This window comes from Mycetomoellerius zeteki, unplaced genomic scaffold (assembly GCF_001594055.1).
Source record: "Mycetomoellerius zeteki isolate Tzet28-1 unplaced genomic scaffold, Tzet1.0 scaffold61, whole genome shotgun sequence".
Classification (NCBI taxonomy): Eukaryota; Metazoa; Arthropoda; class Insecta; order Hymenoptera; family Formicidae; genus Mycetomoellerius; species Mycetomoellerius zeteki.
Window position 1 is genome coordinate 849,846 of NW_017257621.1, and position 20,451 is coordinate 870,296.

The 20,451-nt window shown below is 35.1% G+C and overlaps 1 protein-coding gene across 1 annotated transcript in view; it reads right to left on the reverse strand.

The window, feature by feature from the left end:
- The window catches only part of LOC108728341 (uncharacterized), a 119,501-nt gene that overhangs the window by 25,365 nt on the left and 73,685 nt on the right, over positions 1–20,451 (reverse strand). Inside the window, exons 18-20 of the mRNA XM_018456843.1 lie at positions 10,033–10,132; positions 7,281–8,557; positions 6,441–7,027 (exon numbers count right to left, since the gene is read on the reverse strand). Coding sequence (XP_018312345.1) covers positions 6,441–7,027; positions 7,281–8,557; positions 10,033–10,132 — 1,964 coding nt within the window. The remainder of the gene's footprint in view (positions 1–6,440; positions 7,028–7,280; positions 8,558–10,032; positions 10,133–20,451) is intronic.

Below are 20,451 nucleotides of genomic sequence, written 5' to 3' on the forward strand. Positions count from 1 at the left end.
AATGGACAGTTATTGATGCAAATAATGTAATGCTCTCTCTATCAATTTACATGATACATTTTCTATTTATAGATTCATTACGTAAACGTAATTATTCCATCAAACGCTTCCTGTTTAAGGGCTAGTTAATTATTCGACGCAAACTGCAAGTTATTATGTAACTAGGAATGAACGTGCACAGCACGGTGCTGTTCAAACGGCAGCGGTAATGTTATAAGGATTAGGATTATCTCATTGCCAAATTAGAGTGATAAATTGCGGTCTTTGTAGAAGCTCCGTGTACATAAGTATACAATACACACCCGCACATATCAAACGTGTACGTACGAGCGTACATTCAATAGAAGCGCTACGGGGAAACTTTTACTTTACAGATAAGTCTTATTCTCTTGCGTGTGATCCCATCCTGCGTGCGTATATATGTATACGTGCACAAGTGTTGCGTATGCTCTCTTTTACTCTAATGTCTTTCCTCGTGATTGTATCCCTCCATTGGACGTTTCTTTGCTCCGCAGGATTTATCTCGTCTGACGTTAAAAAAATGTATGTACTAACAATAAGTTTGAATTACTTTGACAGAAATCCTATATTATAATCTGACCATAAACGATTTTGTCAAAATCCTACGAGAAAGAAAAATATATATTTTCTCCCTGTATATATGTATATATTATCTTACTCTAACTTATACTGTCTCACTCCATCTAACAAATTTGGTCGGATGCACTCGGTTCGCAATGATGCACATTAAATTCGTCGTACACAAATTGACGTAAATATGTTTAATATAAATAGAGAAGCGAATTAAGCTGCGAAATCCTTAATATACTTTATTGTGCTATTAAGTAAAATATGTACTTTATGTTTCGAAATATTTGCATTTTACTTTTATACTCAGATTAAATTAGGGTATAATGACTGTAATGTGCGTCCTGAGTGCATCCAACCGAATTCGTTATTAATTTAAATTATAGAATGAGGCAGTATAAGTTAAAATAAATTAGTATAATGTATAAGGAAGTAATATATGTACTTTTCTCTCTCGTACATGAAAAAAAATGATTTTGTTGAAATCTAAAAAATTTAGATAGATACAGATATGAAAATAATTTTGTTGTATAGATCATCAAAATAATTTTATAAAAAATTCAAGCGTGAGTATGGCTGTGAAAGGTTTTGAAAACATTTTAGCAATCGATTTGAGTGTTTTACGTAATTATTTCGATGGTTCAATAAAATCATTTTCAGATTTTTTTTGTATCTAACTAAATTTTTAACTTTAGCAAAATCGTTCTTTTCATGAGATACAAATCTGGAAATAATTTTGTGGGAATCTTAAATATGATGAACAATGCTGCAAAAAGTTTTGACATTCTAGTAATCGGTTTGAGCAACTTGAGTAATTATTTAGATGATCCAACAAAATTATTTTCAAATTTGTATTTAGCTATAATATAATTTTAGATACTTGATTGAGCAAAACCATTCTTCCCGTATATTTTAACAAAATCGTTTGTGGCCAGATTCTGTTAGACAGTTTCTTCTCTATGTGTCGCTTCAAGATTTACAAATGTCATCACGTGCGCGCAAAGTGACACAATTGATGACGTTAAAATAACGCTCGTTGAATTTGAAATATTAAGACATGGAGCAATGGTTAGTACTATAAATGCGATTAAAGCGCCTTATGGTAGAGAACAATCTAATTGACTAGCGAGAATGATGTCATACAGTTAGAGCTAATTGTTCTTCAATTCGCGAGAAATAACACGTTTATGTAGTCCTAATTCATATTCATATATCTATGCAGCGGTTGCCTGAATATTTGCGATATCACGTACATATATACTCTGTCAAAAGTGGAGCAGCAGCGTTTTAAGGTCAAAGTTTAACTGTCGTGTATTTTTTCCGCAGTGTGAAACTTTGAACTTTTGATATTACGTATCTTTGGTAATTAAACTGGAAATTAAAATTTTAATACGGTTCACGTGAAAAATTAATTGAAAAAAGGATAACGCTTCGTTTATTCGCGAAATGTTGTTGGAAGGCAAAACAATTTGAAAACCGGTGGCCTGGTTTATCTTGAACACGAGACCGCACATATGAGTCTCTCATTCATTTCTGTATATTTTGCGGTGCCCGTGCGCGCTTATTACACGCTTCGATTCGCCTCTCTATATTTTTCTTACGCATCGCGCTTATCCGTCCTCCATACGACCAGCCATTCCCGCTTCTTTTGTACCACGTCCTCTTTTTAACCGCTGAAGTTCCCGTCTTCTCCCCTCTGATCACTACATCTACTTCGACGTCTTTACGTCTTCGGCCTTATCTCTCGACAGCCACCGGCAATTCTGCGCGTCTCTTCTCTCCGTCTATCGTGCTCCGTCTTTGCTCCTTTGCGATTCCGTCACGTTCCTCCACCACTCCTTTATAACGACGCTTTTATCTCTCCTTATCCTCGATGCCACATCGTGTTTGTCCCCGCCGGCTTGAACTCCCCGTCTTTTTCTACTCCGCAGTCTGCATTATCCGTCCGGATGCATCGCGTCCACTCGTCTCTGTGCCTCGAACCGACGCGCGACGCGTCGCTCTTCTCTCCATGCCGCTGCATTCACCTCTTTTCGCTACTCTCGTAACTCGTTACATCACGTTGCTCTCCGTCTTCGTCTCTTTTTCCGAGCGTCCCGGTGTTAGTTCGTCTCTTTGACTGCGTCTCTCTGGCTTTCCCGTATCTACACTGTATATCTCCGCGACACGGGCTGATTCCGGCTGATCCCTCTCCACTTCACCGGTTACGCCATGCTGGTCTCTTTACGCCCTTTTCTACTGTTCAAACTGATATTTCGTTCACCCCTTCATCTCCCTTGCCGCTCGTTAATATTGTTGTCATTCTTTGTTAAAGCTTTCAGAATTTTCCTCTGTCTAGGTCTATTTTGCGTCCCGGGTATACGTTTTCATCCAGACGTGTCCGATTTCATCTACCACTCAGGACCGACTCTATCCATCTTTTTATACTTCGCTGTTTCTGATAGATCATGAATTATTCAAAGATGATGCACATTTATCTTTCGAACATGATAGCAGATATTCCAACGGAATTAATTTCTTGAACATGTATTATATAAATGCAATTTACACAAGCAGAACAAACATGAAATCATCATCCAAATGACGTCAAAATGGCTCTAAAGTGATTATTAAAAGTCACTCTTCGATCAATCATGATTTATTTTAACGTCAAAGTAACATTATCGTGACCTGTCGTTCCGTTTAGAAAATTCTATAAACTTTTAACTTATATTAGTGTAATCTGTTAGATAACAGAGGAACAATGGTAATCCAATTATAATCTTTGAATTAACATTTATTGTTATTTTTAACTTTTACGTGTAATAAAATAAAAATGTAAATCAATCCATTTCTATATATTAGTTTGTTTCAAAATATGTTAGTTAGTTTCAAAGTAAACATCATATTAATATGTACGCATTTAGTAAAGAACTAAATTTGAATCTAATTTAATATACCAATATATTAACTTAATTTTCTCATAAATGATAAACTCTAATAAAGTAAATTAATTTAATAAAAATTAATTTAATCTAACAAACTTAATTTTCTTAAATTAAGTTATTTAACTCTATTGTTTTTAATTAAATTAATAACATATAGAATAAAAGTAGATAATATAATAAATCATTAAAAATAACTCAAATTGGATATAATTTGATATTATGAATTTAACGGTGTAATATGAGCGTTAAAGAGCAATTACGGGCACACATATTGTAGCTATGTGAAAAAAGGTACTAAATAAAATAGATAAATCTGTTTGATTGCGAGTACAGCAAAAACAGCCAAACTCTATTTCAGGAGAAGAAAAAATAAATAAATACCGCACTTTGGACCGTAACGTCGCGTGTGCCGCATGAAATTCCAACGTGAATACGAGTGACCCATAAAAAAAAATAGCACTTCGCGTTAAGTGCTTTCTTGCGTGGATGTAACTCCCACAATGTGTGTACTACGAGAAGTTTGTTGAATCGTAAATGTAAATGGCGGCGAAAAAGTTTCTGGAGGATAATATGGAAGAAAAGCAGAATAGAGAATTAAAGAAAGACGCTTTCAGTCGCGTTTTGCTTTTTGATAAATTAAAAAAAAAACAATGGTTCTTTCCATTTTTTAAACATAACAGGATCGACAGAAAATATATATATATATTATATATATATAAATTAATTAATTACTGACAAATAGAATTTCCTACAACCATAATGAGATGTAGATTTATTTAATATATATTTTTTTAATTCAATTAATATTTTAAATATAAAACTGTCTTAAAACCTATATATCTATGTTCAATTAAAAATAAATTTACTAAAGATTTAATGCATTCAAGAGACAATATTAAATTACATTAAGACTTTAAAAAAACAATTGATTAAAAATCAAAATAGCATGCTATTATAGATTTATCAAGTTCAGTATTGAGCTTTGGTAATCAAATACAATGTAAATTACTTATGAATCAGAAGTGGATCTTCTTTTTCTATCTTCTCAATTGTGTATCTTGGATGTTGTAAAATTCCATAAATATGAAGTTCATGCTTAGATAATCGAAATTGTTTCTGTTACTACTGTTGAAGCTTCCGGATATTTTCTTCGAAGGAACTAGAAGGTTTGTGGATTATCTCCGTATTTTGATACATTGTTAAACGCTAACGTTTCGTGACCATTGCAGTTTATTTCATCAGAACGAAAAGCAACCTAATACTTCTTGCCCTGATGAAGTGAACTACAATGTTTACGAAATGTTGGCATTTAACGATCAAGACCGGCGATAACTCATAAAACCTTATATCTTCTTATTTACGTTACTCAATATAGCACATGCAATATCGGACCATTTTTAAGTGACTTGGTCACTATATCGCAATATCAGTACATTAGACCCTCTTCTTTACAATAATTTTTGAATTTTTTAAAAATTATATTTTTACCATTAGATACAAAATATATATTTAATAAATAATGAAAGCAAATAAAAATGCTGTGTAGATCACCAATGGCCCACGGCATTTTTGTTTGCGTTTGTTATATTTATTAAATAATATATATTTTATAATGATTAAAAAAGTTATAAAGATTATTATTATAAAGAAAAAGGTCTAATATACCAATGTTGCATCACATGTCATAATTATGTATCCACGTGTGATATAAAAAATTATTTTATAACTACGTGTCATTTTATAGTCAAAACATTAAATATCCGAACGGAAAGTTCAACGTGCATCACCGGTGACTCGCGCAACACGAAATGTGTTAATAATATTAAAACGTAATATGCCTAGCAAAAATTATGTATGAAAAAGGAATAGCAATTTCTCATTTGTCCGACCTGAACATGGTGCAGAATTTTTCTGGCGGGTATTTCGCGCACAGAGACAGTTAAAATCGCGTACGCGGTGGGACGTAATCACGATGAATTTTTCAGCGTGGCTTGAATTTTTTTTCGGGACACAAAGAATTCCGACGTATTAGCCGGTGACCTAGATTTTCAGCAAATTGTACGAGCACTTCGGGGTTTCTATGGCCATGCGTGTAATCCAACCCTAATCTGGAGCGACAAACTACTGGAGTAAATAATATTGTTTGCAAATCGACATTCGAAGCCCCGGGCGACGACGTCACTCGAACTTATTATTCGATCGACAGACCGTATTTGTGATACCGCAAACAAACTTGTTTGCCTCTTTCCACGCGCTGCGTAGTGGAATCGATCGATCATTCGCTCACGAAACGAATGATGGTCAAAATCCTCTTTCTTGATGTAATCAAATATCTTATAAGATGAAAGATTTTGTTTTCGCGTATATGCAAATTATTTTTTTCAATGTAGGATTACATCAATGTCAATGCACTATGTCAACTAATTTTTCACGCTGCTATAAAATCGTTCATCATTAAAAAAGATTTTTTATATCTCTACATAAATTAAAAATTTTATATATAATATATTGTATATATATTGATAACTTTATAATCAGTAAATTAAACGTTTCTGCTGGTTAAGAGAAATATCAGAGTGATATTCCCTGTGATCCTTTATAACAAAATTAATATACGTATAAATATACTGAAGAAAATTCTAAATTTTAATAAATATTTGTTTGAATAGTTCTAAGTAAATATTTATTAAATATAAACATATATTTATTCGATACAGAAACTATTAATTTGATTTAATTATCACTTCTTTGTTGACTAAATATTTATTTACTCAATAAAATAAATAAATGTTTACTTAGTACTTTTTAAAGAAATATGTATTATTATTTAGTAATTTTTTTTAGTGTGTATAAAATTTAATTATTTTTGTAAAATATAACAGACCGATCAGATCTTTGCGAGATCGTTACATAGAAATTCTTTACCTTGAAATGCCATCATCTTCCTTGCTTTCCTTTCTCGTCACATCTCCGACGCTTCCTGTTTTTTCCGTCAGACCTTCGTGCAGGATCAACAGTTCCGGCCTGTCTGGCTGTGCGAGACTGCCGATTTTGAAGGGAAATTGTTCCTGCTTCTGATCCTTGGCTAATCTTTTCGAACCCTCGCTTCCGATTCTGCTGAGTCGCCTTTCCTTGACGTCTCTACCATCCTCACTCATCTGCTCGATCTTTTCGCCGTTATCGGAGACTTTCGATAGATCCCAAAGAATCTCCGGCCTCAGATTTCTCACAGAAACCTTGCGATCCTCGTCGGAGCTGGGCCTGCCTTCCGCCAAAGTGCTTTCCGATGTCGATTTTGCTAAGGCGGGCAATTGCAACGACAAGGCGTCGACGATTTCCGGTGATGGCGCCCGCGTTAGTTTCATTTTAATTGTCTCTGGAACGAGATGCACTTCTGGTGGCGAATGGATCTCGATTCTGGTGATTGCCTCCTCAAAGCGAAGCGCAGACGCTTCTTCCGCCGTGATGATCCTAGCAGTTACCAGCTGGACCTCCGGCAGCAAGTCGGTCATCTGGTACATGACAGTTACACATCGAAATTAGGAACCGGTTTTACTATTTCTTCACTTATAAGCCAGTTTTTAGCAAAAGCAGTGAAAAAATTGTTTTTTAATGACAATACTGTCTTTAGAGGATTAAGCAGAATTGACCAATCATGGTTGACATGATCGACACTCAACTGATCAATCGGAGATATAATGAACCCGGCCTTAATACAAACAAAAAAAAATATGTGGAATTTTTAAAAAAATTCAATCCACTCACCTGGTCGCTCGTATCATCAAAGAAGATCTCCTGTACGTCCTCTTGAATTCTGACACCCTTTTTCTCTTCCAACAATGATTCTCTTGAGGACTCTCTGGAGAAGGAATCTTTGCTTTTTCTCAACGAGCTCGGTCGTTTTGTGGGTTGCTGAATCACCGGTTCGGGTTGCCGAATCTCTGAAACGGCTGCTCGTTCCAGAGTTGGCCGTTGTTTCTTGTCCTCCGAAAGTCTCTTGATGTCCTTTTCGAGTTTTGAGTCTTTCAGAGAATCTTTCGTTTCTTCCACTATCTCAGATACATTTTTCAGGCTCTCTTTCCTCTTAGTAGATACGATGGACGTTTCGATTGTCGTTGAGAGGCTCACGATTTCCCCTTCTTTGCTAATAGCTGATGGACGTTTAACTCGTTGCTCGTCTACGACTTCGGGAACGGAGAGCTCTGCAGTTTCGAGGCCGACGCTTACATCAGAATAAGATGGAATGCTATGCCTCGTCAGGAATTCCGTCACCCTCTCGATGCATTCCTGTTCCTTCAAGCTCTTCCTCTCCTCCCTCGATCGTCGATAAGTCTCCTCGTCTTTCTTCGCGAAATCTTCGCCTTTGTGTTTCCGTCTCGACGAATCTTCCTCCATCTTCCGTTCAGTCTTGACGGATTTTTTTCCCGACTTCTTCGATCGCTTCTTACCATCTCCCTTTTCCGTGAAGACCTTCTTCTTGGCGCCTTTTTCCGACGATGTGTCCGACTTCTCCAATGTCTCCCTCGACGTGGACGTTCGCCCTTCGGATTCTGCGCTGCTATGACGTTTCAGGCTTTTCCTACGTTCTTGATCCATTTCTCGCACCGATCTCATTGTCATGGTAACCCTGGATGTGTCATCCGCACTGGAAGACGGCTCTTCCTGAACGGGAGGCACGCGATCCAGCTCCAAGGATGATTGCTTCTTTAATTTCACCTTTGGAGCCACCTTTTCCATCCTCATCGGCACGTCCTTGATGTGTCTGGGTATCCTCGTCGTTTCCACAATTATCGTGCCGCCATACGACACGATGCTCGTCTCCTCGCGCATTGTTTTGGACGTGGTAGGATAGAATTCGTGAATAATCTCGACGTCATTATCGACGTCGATATATCTGGTCGGGGACCTTTTGTCACGATGATAGAGTTTGGCAGGTCGTCGTACTGGACTGCAGATCGGCGTTACCGGAGAAGCGTCTTTCCAGTGGTCCTCCTCCTCGTCCTCGTCGATCTCCGGTTTGTTCGTCGAGGTTTCGGTCAGTCCTGCGTACGGCAGGAAATGTTCGTGAATACAATTGTATCAATATATGAAAAAATTTTGCTGAACTATCTAAAATTTAATTAATATTACATCTGAAAATATTTTTCATTAAACCATCAAAATGTTTGTGCAGGAAACTCAAGCATGATGAGTAATGCTGCAAAAAATTTTAATATTCTAGCAATCAGTTTGAACGTTCTATATAACCATTCTGATAGTCCAACAAAATTTATTTTGAGATTTGTATTATACCTAGCTGAATATTTTTAGATACTTTAACATATCCGTTTTTTCCGTGTAGATCTTCGATAATGCTCCATTTTTATCGAGGTGCCTGAGATAATTTAAAGGAACGTGGAGATAGAATCTCTCGATTAATCGTTTTAAGCTCAATAAATTTTTCAATTTTTATTATCGAGAAATCACGTCGATAAAAACCGTATTGAGCAAAATTATTTTTACTATTTAAGCAGTTCGCATAGAAGGATATCGCATGTTATTCCGCGATGTGTTAAAGCGTAGTGCGCTTTTGTACGTTATCTATAAAGGAAATCTAGTCTAATCGCGAGATCAAAATTGATGGTTTTCGTACATCAGACTTGAATGATAATGGCAAATTGCCACGTTACGAGATATATACATATCTTCGTGCATAGTGCAAAAGGAGATTTCGCTCCTGTCAGAAGAAGAAAGGGGAGGCTCGTATAGAAATCACGATAGTATGTTTCGCGAAACAAGGCGCGACATATCCCCGTTTCGGAACAATAGGAATATATGAAACGACTGGAATACACTCGGAATGTACTCGTTATTGAATGAAGCGTGATTTATACGACTCGCTCTTGGTACGCGCGATCGATAAAAATTATATGAGCGAAGTTATAAGGTATAGTAACCGTTTTATGGCACTAAATTAATATTCTTTGAATAAAATTATAACGTAAAATAAAGTTAGTGAATTGAGTTCGTGATAGTATCCACGATAATAAAAACAAACGAGGCCAATTAACGAGCGAGATAGGATATTAAATATAAAGCATGTTAATTATATATTATAAATTAATTTTACTGAAAAAATATACTTTCACTATTTGTTTCTAAATTGTCAATTTGTGTCAAAATGTCATATTTGTGTGTTAAAATTTTTACACAATGTTTATGAACATCGTACTTTCTAACATCTACAATGTCTACATCATGTAACATATACAAAATATATATCAATTGTATTAAATCAACAAAAAAATTTGAATGTACTATGCAGGACATGTGAAATGTGTTAAATTAACTCAAATTTTACTGTGTAAGATATTTTAGAATGTTTAATTAATCTTTCTAAAAATTCTCCCATCATTAAGTAAATAACGAAAGATATTACAATTAAACGCACCAATCTCGTTGCAGCTGATTCGAATTTTTGATTCACATCCTTACATGTTTTACACGTTACAAAGTTCATAGAGTAAAGAAAATATACCTGATCTCGAAGAAAGCAAGTCTTCAAGCTCGGCTGCGTGATCTGTCGTCTCGCTCTCGTTAGGAAAACTTTTGCTCCGTTTGATCTTCGGTGTCACCCTCTGCTACAGAATCGAGCAGCGTAGAAAGTGAGCAAAAGAGATAGGAGTTAGACCATTAGTACAAACGTCGACAATTACTGTTCTAAAATTACGCATTTACGAGAACTAGCTTGCGTAAGAGAAGAAAGAAGCTGCAATTTCGCAACAAATGGCAATTATAATTGATATTATTATAGGAATGAATTTTATTCGCAATTCCAAGCATTTGTTAATTAATGTAATTTACTATATTTCTTGAGGAGACAGCATAATCTTTAAATATTTCTGTGCAGATGTTAAGCTATGATAATACTGATATGAAACTTCAATTAACGCGAATGGTGTTGAAATAGCATAATTCCATTTATATGCATTTGAAATGCATTAATATGTTAATCAGATCATACGTGCATGTATTTTCGCGAATTTTGATCTAGTGAAGATAATTCTGTAGTGAGCGTGCCACGTATTCAGATTTAAATTACGTCAGAAGGTGTATACTTTGGAAACATGCTGCGTGCAAACGTAAATACAGATCGTCACGACGGGAATCAACAATCACATGAATTCCACGTATATTTATAGCGCCAATTGCATAAATCTCGAGAAACTTTCTAGAAGAAAAATAAGACGAGTTGTCGCGTTGTGTATATGTAGACGTTGCTTAACAATAAGTTTGCTTCGTAATCTCTTTGCTGCCACGATAATCCAGTTAAGGGAATAGTTCCATACAAATAGGATTGTCTAGAAATCCGTGGACACCGACGATACAATACATCGTCATGCAGTTGAAAAACGATTTTTGCTCTAAGAAAGAGGCTACTTATTAAATTCAATAATATATTTATTGAATTCAATAATATACCTAGTTATAAATATCGAAATATGAATCTCAATATATATGAAGCTCAATATTAGAAATGAGATACTGATGCTTTAATACTAGCATTAATTACACAAGCAATTCGTAATTAATGCGGCAATGCATTAGGAAAAGATCTATAAAATGACTAAACATGATTTGCCAAAGGCACGTGCATTATATTTACGTGCGCTTAACTGAATCAGATTCAGTGGATTACCGAATGCAATTAAATAATTGAGCGGACCGAATAAATAATTCTACGTTATGAAGTTATTCAGTGAATAATTTTTTTCTCAATCGGAATATACAGAATGAATTTACAAATCATGTTTACGCAAATGCTCGATGATTCATGATAAATAATATAATAGCATTATCATAATATGTGTGTTCAGAGAATATTTTAAAATTCCACATAAAACTCTGCGCTCATAAAATTTGAATAAGAGATAAACGCATGTAATTAATAAATATAAAATTATTATAAGCTTTGTAAAAATATCAGTATTATATAGACATATATATAAAAAACTAAAATTAATTTATATATATCTTATTTTATAATTTTTCTTTATCAATAGGATAATATTGTTATGTCCGTCCGTTCGTCTCGTGCGTCCGCGCGATCGCCTCGCGGAATTCGCTCGCGTCGCGAGCGCGCACTCCCGAGCCGCCGAAATAAATACTCGAAAGTAACAGACAATTAGATGTTTATTAATGCAAACGCACAAATGAAACAGTAAACCAGAAATAACGTAAATGTATCTCCGTGGAAGAAGCACGTCCGAACGCTTTGACGGCTTCTCTCCAAATCTGTTGAAACAACCAAAACTAGTCGCCAGGCAATGCGCTTTTCTTCCTTCAAGGACGGCGAACTCCGGCGTATAGCGGGCGACGACACAATTCAGGCATAACAATATATAATGAACAAGATAGTTGATTTATTTCAAATATTTTGTCGTCTAGCAGATTGCAAAATAAAGCAAAAAAGTTAAATATTTATAAGTATGCGTTGATATGTATATGCTTGTAAATCATTATATTGTTTGTTGATAGGGGAAAGCAAATTTTAGCTTTTCACAAATTTAATCGTTACGTAACGCTGCCATGCTATTCGTCGATCGACTCATTTCTTTCGAACCATTCGAGTAATTCGATCGGCGTATCAAATGGCGATTAATCCGCTCGAATGGCAAAGGAATTAGCCGGCACTCTCCGAGCGTGCGAACAAAGCGATGAAAACGCGGATAAGAGTAGTTATGTGTGCAAAGGCGTTTAAATCGAGAGACGGAATTTGCTGCGCTCGCCTGAAAATTAATTAATTTCTTGGAGCTGCCAAACAACTTTTACTTATCATTTATTAATGCTTAAGAAACATTTAAATAATAAATAACATCTTCTATTATACAGGGTGTTCCCAAAAGGTGGTACCAAATTTTAGGGGTATGTAGTATTCGTTAAAACAAACCAAAAAGTCTTAATGAACAGTACTCCGAAAATCTTTTATTTCTGAGTTATGAAGCATTTTCATTTCATGGTGCCCCTGCTCATTTCCTCGTTAATGTCAGATACCATTTAACCAGTCGTTTTCAAGAAAGGTGGATAGGACGTGGCGGTCCAGTTGTATGGCCACCTCGCTCACCGAATTTAAATCCGTTGGATTATTATCTATGGGGACACTTGAAGAGCATGGTATATGTCACATCAGTTGATACAATAGATGAATTGACTCAGAGAATTGAAAACTGTTGTCAACAAATACGGAATAAATCCAAAATCTTTGAACGTGTTCGATCTTTAATGAGGAGACGTGCCAAATTGTGTGTTGAAATGGAGGGCGCATTGAACATTTATTGTAAATTGAAGTTATTTTCTATTTTTCACAGAAGAAAATGCTTCATAACTCAGAAATAAAAGATTTTCGGAGTACTGTTCATTAAGACTTTTTGGTTTGTTTTAACGAGTACTACATACCCCTAAAATTTGATACCACCTTTTGGGAACATCCTATATATACAAGACGAGCAACCTACTGGAAAAAAATATGGAGACTTACCTATAGAACTTGATATATTTTATCACGAGATTCTCATCCAACTCATAGTTTGCGATAATTCGCTAATTATGAGGGATTCATGTTGGATACCAGTTGCAAAACGGAACATCCATATTATTTCAATAGCTTATTTCTTATGAAAATAATAACGCTCGCACACAAAATAAATGATTTCGCTGAAATATCTAAAAAATTAGATAGATACAGATCTGAAAATAATTTTGTTGGATAATAAAAATATTTATGTAAATAATTCAAGTATGCTAAGCAATGCTGCAAAAAGTTTTGACATTTAAATAATCAGTTTGAGCATCCTAATTATTTTGACAGTCCGACAAAATTATTTCCAATTTTATATCTAAATTTTTAAATATTTTTGCCAAACTATTCCTTCCGTGTGTGGCATATAACAAAACTGTCGATTCATCAATAAATAAATTTGCATAAACCAATTCGAAACCATTAATTTCAAGCAACAAAATTATTTATCAGTAAGCAGATTTATTCTAAAACTCAGTTTAGATTATACGTTGCAGAAAAAATCGAATTAACTAAAAATTTTGTAACTGACATTATAGCGGCAATATAAAAAAACGAAATCTTTCGAGGACAAAAACGTTGCGAGAATTGTTCAAATGATATTTCATATCTCAACATCATTCATATCATATGTGTGCGTTCAGTATATTTCTATATTTCTGATAAAATGTAACAAAGTTAGTGATACAATTTCACATAACGATCGTAAATTTTAAATACATTAAGAATGACAAAGAGCCGAGGAAGAAACTACAAAATCGTTGTTGTTTGAAATCATGCTCGATTTTAGTAGATTGTATAAGAATTCCTTACTTAACAAGTAAATACGTCGACGACGTGAAAAATCGAAGGAACACGTCGATAAAATGTCAACCGTATTAATTAATTATTAAGTATATTAATTAAGCTCATATTGGTGAAAGAGAGAGAGAGAGAAATCCTGAATAAATAAATAAAAGGATAGGACATACGTTTTGTTCCTTCCTTCTTGATTTTTCCTTTTCCTTCGATTTCGCATTTTTTGATTAGCGTGAAATTATATTACATTCCTTGTTCTTTTCGATTAATTGTTATATTAAAATGGGCATAAATGAGGATATAGTGCTTGCTCATGGTACTTTTATTTTCTATTTCTGTTTTGGTTTTTTGGTCGATAACTGCAGTAAAGGTATGGCTCGTACGGGAAACGGATCCGCCTCGGCGCTTACGCCTCGCTCTGAAAAACGAAAAAGATACGTCATCATTAGAAAGATACGCAGTGTGTGTGTAGTTTGAATAATTACGTGTGACTTATGGTTCTTCCGACAATAAATTTTTATCACGCCGCATTTTCGCTAAATTCTACGAAGCGTGCCAACGCGACTATAGCTTATGTGTGTTTTTAGTTTATCTTTTTTATAATTTCTGTACGTAAAATGAAACAAATGCTTGTCTTTAGAAAAATAGGGAAAAAAGTGCATACAAAGCGTTTCTAAAGAAAAAAAGACAATGTTACGTGCACTTAATGCATCACAGGAAATGCATAATGAGAATGGAGGAAATTTATATTCGCATTTTACTAGAAATATAATCGTGTAATTATGTATTTTATACATTTATATATTTTAAAAATATTTTACATAGAATGTTTTAAATCTTTATAAAAAAATACTTGTAAAATTATAAATAAAACAATTATGTAAACTTTACATGGGAAGCAAGATGATAAAGATTTTCCGGTACATTCACCGGACAACCAAATAAAAATATCAAATAAAAATTCACCGGATAATCAAATAAAAGTATCAAATAAAAATTATATTTTCACATATTTTTGCGTCATATATAAAAATAAAAAATATAAGAATTATGATAAAAAATCAAATATATGGTGTTCATTTATTTATCAATAACATTGTGATAATTACACTTTTATTAAAAAAAAAGTTCCACGAAACATTTAACATCAACAAGCGTGGAGCAATTTTATCTTTTACGAAATAACGCGAAGTTTATGTTTCAAAAACAAAATTCACACACGATAAATCTCGAAGCTAAGTCGGGTCTCGTTTTCTCAACGAACGAGTCCAGCTGTTCGTAAAATATCTGGCGAAATTTTTCTCGTGGTAATAAGAATAACAGCGCGAAAAAGATACTCGGGCGAGAAAGAACTGAAGAAGGCCGTTATGATAAATGCACCTGCCGCAGGTGCCCTGATAAGAACAAATGACTTACGTAATAACTGTATCTGCCGTATGTTTCGAAGAACGTGCAAAGAATCGTGTCTTCGCGTAAGTAATCGTCAATTTTGACGAAGAAGCGCGAAAAGTTCTGCTGCATTTCTTCTTCCAATTTCTTTAAGAACGGAAAAAGAACGAGTTTTGGAAAATACGTACTTTCGCGCAATCTCGAAATGTTCTATTCCCTAATATTTATTACTGCATGTACAAGTTATTTTCAACTTTTATAAAAATATCAGAAGTATTTTTATAAACATCATTAATACAAATAATGATTTATTACGATTTAAACATTTCTTCTTTAAATTCAGATTGTATAAATTAACCTATCGTCTAATTACTGTACTTATTTTACGTCGTCTTTATTCAAATCTATTTTTAACTTTGTACGTGTTGTTGAGTCACAGAAATGAGTTTCCAACGAGATACTCTCCGCGCTTCACTTACAGCAAACTTACGTCACATTTCTTGCGAACAGAAATACGTAATCTTTCTGTTCGCGCGATGGTTAATTTAGCAGAAAGCTTTTGCGGGATGCTTTACAAGTCATTTATCTAAACTATGACTGCGCAACATTTATTTCAGCATCGCGCGAGATTTTGTCAGAATCAATTACATTTAAATATTTAGTCTGCATGAAGCGAGGTGTTGCGATCATGCTGCAACACGCGACAGATAGATTTATGAGGAGGCGCTTGTTTGTTTTATTTTTTCCATTAATGTGCGGAAATTGTCATTCTATGCAAGCATTTGCAAGAGTAGCGACTGTGACTATCAAGTAAATCCGAATAGCGGAATACCGGAGGAAAAAACTTAACGTGCATCCATGAAGTCTGAGACTGCATTTTGCAGGCGCGTCAATAGGAAAACTTTCATTTGGATTATCGTTGTCTTTACTGTTGCAAGAAAACTGTTATGCGTATGTGCGAATATCACGAAGAGAATCCCGTGTTAAACGTTTTATGCAGCTTGCGCAAATGAAGCTTGTAATAGGCGCTATGCACACAGCGAGGAAAGGGGTGGAGAGTTACAACACAGCGATAAACGACAGCGACACCGGTGATATAAACGATAAAAGAAAATGACAATGGCAATGAGAAACGGTGATAGAGTTATACAAAGGGCAGTAATGACAACAGCAAAACGCGTGTGATAACAATAACGACGGTCAATAAACGACAGCAATAAGGATTGATAATCGTGACTTTCGCGTGCCTCCGAGACTCGGCTTTAAAGATAATAACAAGAGCTTCACGTTCTAAGCGGTGAAGAAATAAGGAAGCCTGGAGGAGAATCGATTTATTACGTAACTTGCGGCTCAGATATCCCAGCGGCTGCCATCGAGGCTTATGTGTACCATCCGTTTCGCCCGTTCGAAGTAGTTCGAGTATCGGGAAGGCGGTCGGAAGAGTTCAGGTATAAACAGGTTGCGAGTAAGTAGTAAACGTACGTATCGATCCCCACGAGCCTCTTGATAATAGTGAAGAAAGGTGCCAGTGAGTAGTAGACAGTAGTGGAATGGTAGTAGAGCTCTACAAAAAGGCGAAAAGTTTGACATACGAGCTTGCTTGAGAGATCGCTTGGAAAAAAAATAGGTCGCTTAAAGAGATTTTGTGAGACAGCAAAAGGAAAATGCGACATAGAAGAAGAAAAAAAAAAAAAGAAAAAACCATGAAGTTAACGAGAGACTTAATACGACTTTCAACTTGTATTTGATCTTTTACTTGCCTCGTTTATATACGTTCTCACGATATTTCTCATTGTCTTTCCTTTTCCCCTCTTTTTCACTCTTTCGTCTCATTTTTTTTCGTTCTCTCGCCCGGGCTACTTTGCCGCCGGCTCGAATCCTCTCTCGCGCTTTCTCTTTCACTCCAATTCCTTTCGTTTCAATCTCTCTCCCGTTCATTCTCTACATTTTTCTTTTCCTTTTTATTTCGTTTTTTATTTCAATTTCTCACTCTCTCATTCTTTCATTCATATTTCGCATTCATATTTACTAATCACTCGTATCAAATATACATCATCTATTTTTTAAAAACTACTTTATCTATTTGATAATGATGATACAGTGAAAAAGCCTATGTGAGCCGACACAAGTTCTTCGTGTGTAAATGTATATATATTACAATTCGGCTCACATAAGCTTTTTCATTGTATCATTATCGATTAGTTTAACTGTAGGAGCCTTTATTTATTGTTTTAATATTCATCACTTTATGTCTTTCACTCTCTCTTTTTCTCGCTCTCTCGTACTCGCCCGACTGCAAAGAGACAAATGGCAAATGTAACATACTGCAAAGAAATCATAATTCCTCAAAATGAACTTGCAACTTGCTAAACAAAGACCACTAGTACGATCGTGTGTGTTCGTGAGTTTCGAAAGAATTTTGAAAGTAATGTGAGAGAAGTCAGTCGAATGCAATAAAGTTTGTTTTGTTCAGCTACTCTACCAGGCAACTTTCATTCACTATTACAATCGTTTTGTTCTGTACTTACTTAGTTTTGTGATGGTCGGCAATATAAACCCCATCCGCGGTAAACACCGAGCGCTATTACCGAAAAATTTCTCTTTTCGCACTCATCTCTCATTCTTTCTCTCGCTCTCTCTCTCTCTTTCTCTCTCTCTCTCTCTCTCTCTTTTGTACGCCGCATCTTTAGCGTTTCTCCATTTTTTCTCTGGCACCGAGATAACTCAGCACCAAAAGATATTTGTACATTTTCACTTCTCACGTTTATCGAACCTTCCTCTTTTTTTCACCTGTTTTCTCTTTCTCCCGACTGACCACCGTAAAGAAATTTAAGACTAATCGAAAGTTTATTGGATATCATGACGGAATCATATTGAGTAGGAACAGAAGGATTATCAGTTGTACTGGTCAAAATGGATCGATTCGTTCGAAACAATCTATATAATATACAAGAAATATTAAAGTTGCGTATGCGTGATCTTCTGATTTTTCTTTCAATCGGTTTCTTATGTCGAAAATACAGAGATCGCATACATAATTCATATGATTTTCAAAAATCCTAAAAAGATATAAACCTAAGAAAAAGATATAATCTACACACTCTTCTTTCGCAAATATAAAACTTGCATAAAAGATAACTTTTGACAATTTCTATCAGATGTCGAGCGTTCTATTTCTATCTCAAATATATGAAAGATGAAATATGTATATGTTATTATCGCAATTGTTATCACTTTAACACACTTTAACACAATTCAAATCCTGCTCCGCAATTCGATGAATGAATCACGCGCGAGAGGATTTCCAGAATTGGAAATCTTTCCATGGCTTTATTTTCTCCGTGCGAGTACTTAAACTTCGCGATGAAGCCCACTTAATCCCACGTGGGCCGCATCCCGAAGGAGACGCGCGTAATTCCCTCGGTCGGGAATCAAATGAAACCAAGCGGGAAAAGGTTCGTCCATCAAAATATGCCGTTCGGCTGGTATATCTTGTCCGAAGGTATCGCATAAATCATTCAAGACACCTGGCCGCGCCCCGGAATAACGCCAAGGGCGGCCTCGTAAAGTAACAGACTTCGCCGTTCTTTATGGATGTTCCGGTTGCAACGGTACGGACGCGGTACGAAAAAACTATATAGATATATTATAATGTTTAATATAAATATACTATTAGAAATGAAGAGTGTACCGCGCGGGTAAAGGAGCTGAAAATGAAAAGCAAACTGTTAAAATCATGATGTAACACAAGCACAGGTGACGAACGCATAAAGAACTGGAATGGATGGAGAACGGGGTGCTGCGGATAATGATAAATGAAATAAAAGAACACATATACGGCACTCTATCGGTGTGCAAGCATACCGTAAAATTTTATTCGACGAATTTTAAATTGTACTTTTTTTTCGACTTATCTACCGATCAAGAAATGTCAATCTTTATAACGTTTAATCTATTTCACCACTTTCGCAAGTAGACGCAATAACGTCAAATTAGCACCTATATAAATAAAATACTTGCGAAAATTCTTAAAGCGGGAATATAGCTATCAACAATTGCACAAATAGATAAATAATGATAAATAATCTTTTACGCGGTTGTTGAAACAACGCCTTTTGCGGTATGCCGTGATTACAGAATAAAAACTTAATGGCAATGGCGAGAAATACAATACAAAATCATCAATCTGAAACATACAAATCAACACAGTTCAGGATGCAAAGCACATTGAACGCGTGGTGCATTGCCGTGGGTGAATATTGAATGTATGTTGCCTTAAAAAATTCGACGGGATGAAATTATTCCCACAATCGAATATCGATAATAACGTGTTTAAAATAAACCATAAGTATATTTGGCATAAATTCGCGCTAAAAATGAATACAAAAGGCTGTGTACAAATAATCTAAAAAAATCAGTCATTGCACATATAAATATCATTTGCGGTAATATTAAAAAAAGGAAAAGGTAACGTAAGAGTACCAATTATAAAATATAGTCTATAAATATGAAATGAGACAATGGACTTAACACAAATGGACTACGTCATGCAGGCTTATAAGTAGACATTTTACGAATTATCATAGCTCTAAAAATTCCAACACAATTCAATATTTTATTATTCCGTATAAATGTGCTGAATTAATTTATGCTTTGATGTCTTGTAAAACAATCACACACAAATGGCAAGTATATGAAAGTATTTTTTTAATACTATGTCGATGCCAATTATGTTTCCTAAATTCACTCTGCCAATTTCACCAAACGACAAACTTGTGCGTGCACATGATTAAAAAAAGAGAAAAACAACATATAAAAAGAATGATAGACAGTTTCATCAATTTTTCTGATTTCTAACACACAAAATGGAACACAATGTTTCATGCTCGTATTATTCGACGACACTCACAAATGTATTGCTGTCTTATTTAGTATTATATATGTATATATGAAATGCAACAGGGACGGTTACTTCACTTTTATAGACGGAATCTCGTTAGAAAATATGCATTCAGATTCGTATGCACATTAATGTTCTGTTTAATCAATGAGAGAATATTAAATTCGCTCGTGATTTGCAAGCGCAGTGATCGAATACGGTTAGTTGAACCGAGAATAATTCGATTGCGCGTTTTTTCGGCTGTGCACGTCGACCGTCTCGAAGATACGCGGTGAAATTTAGCAGAGGCAAGA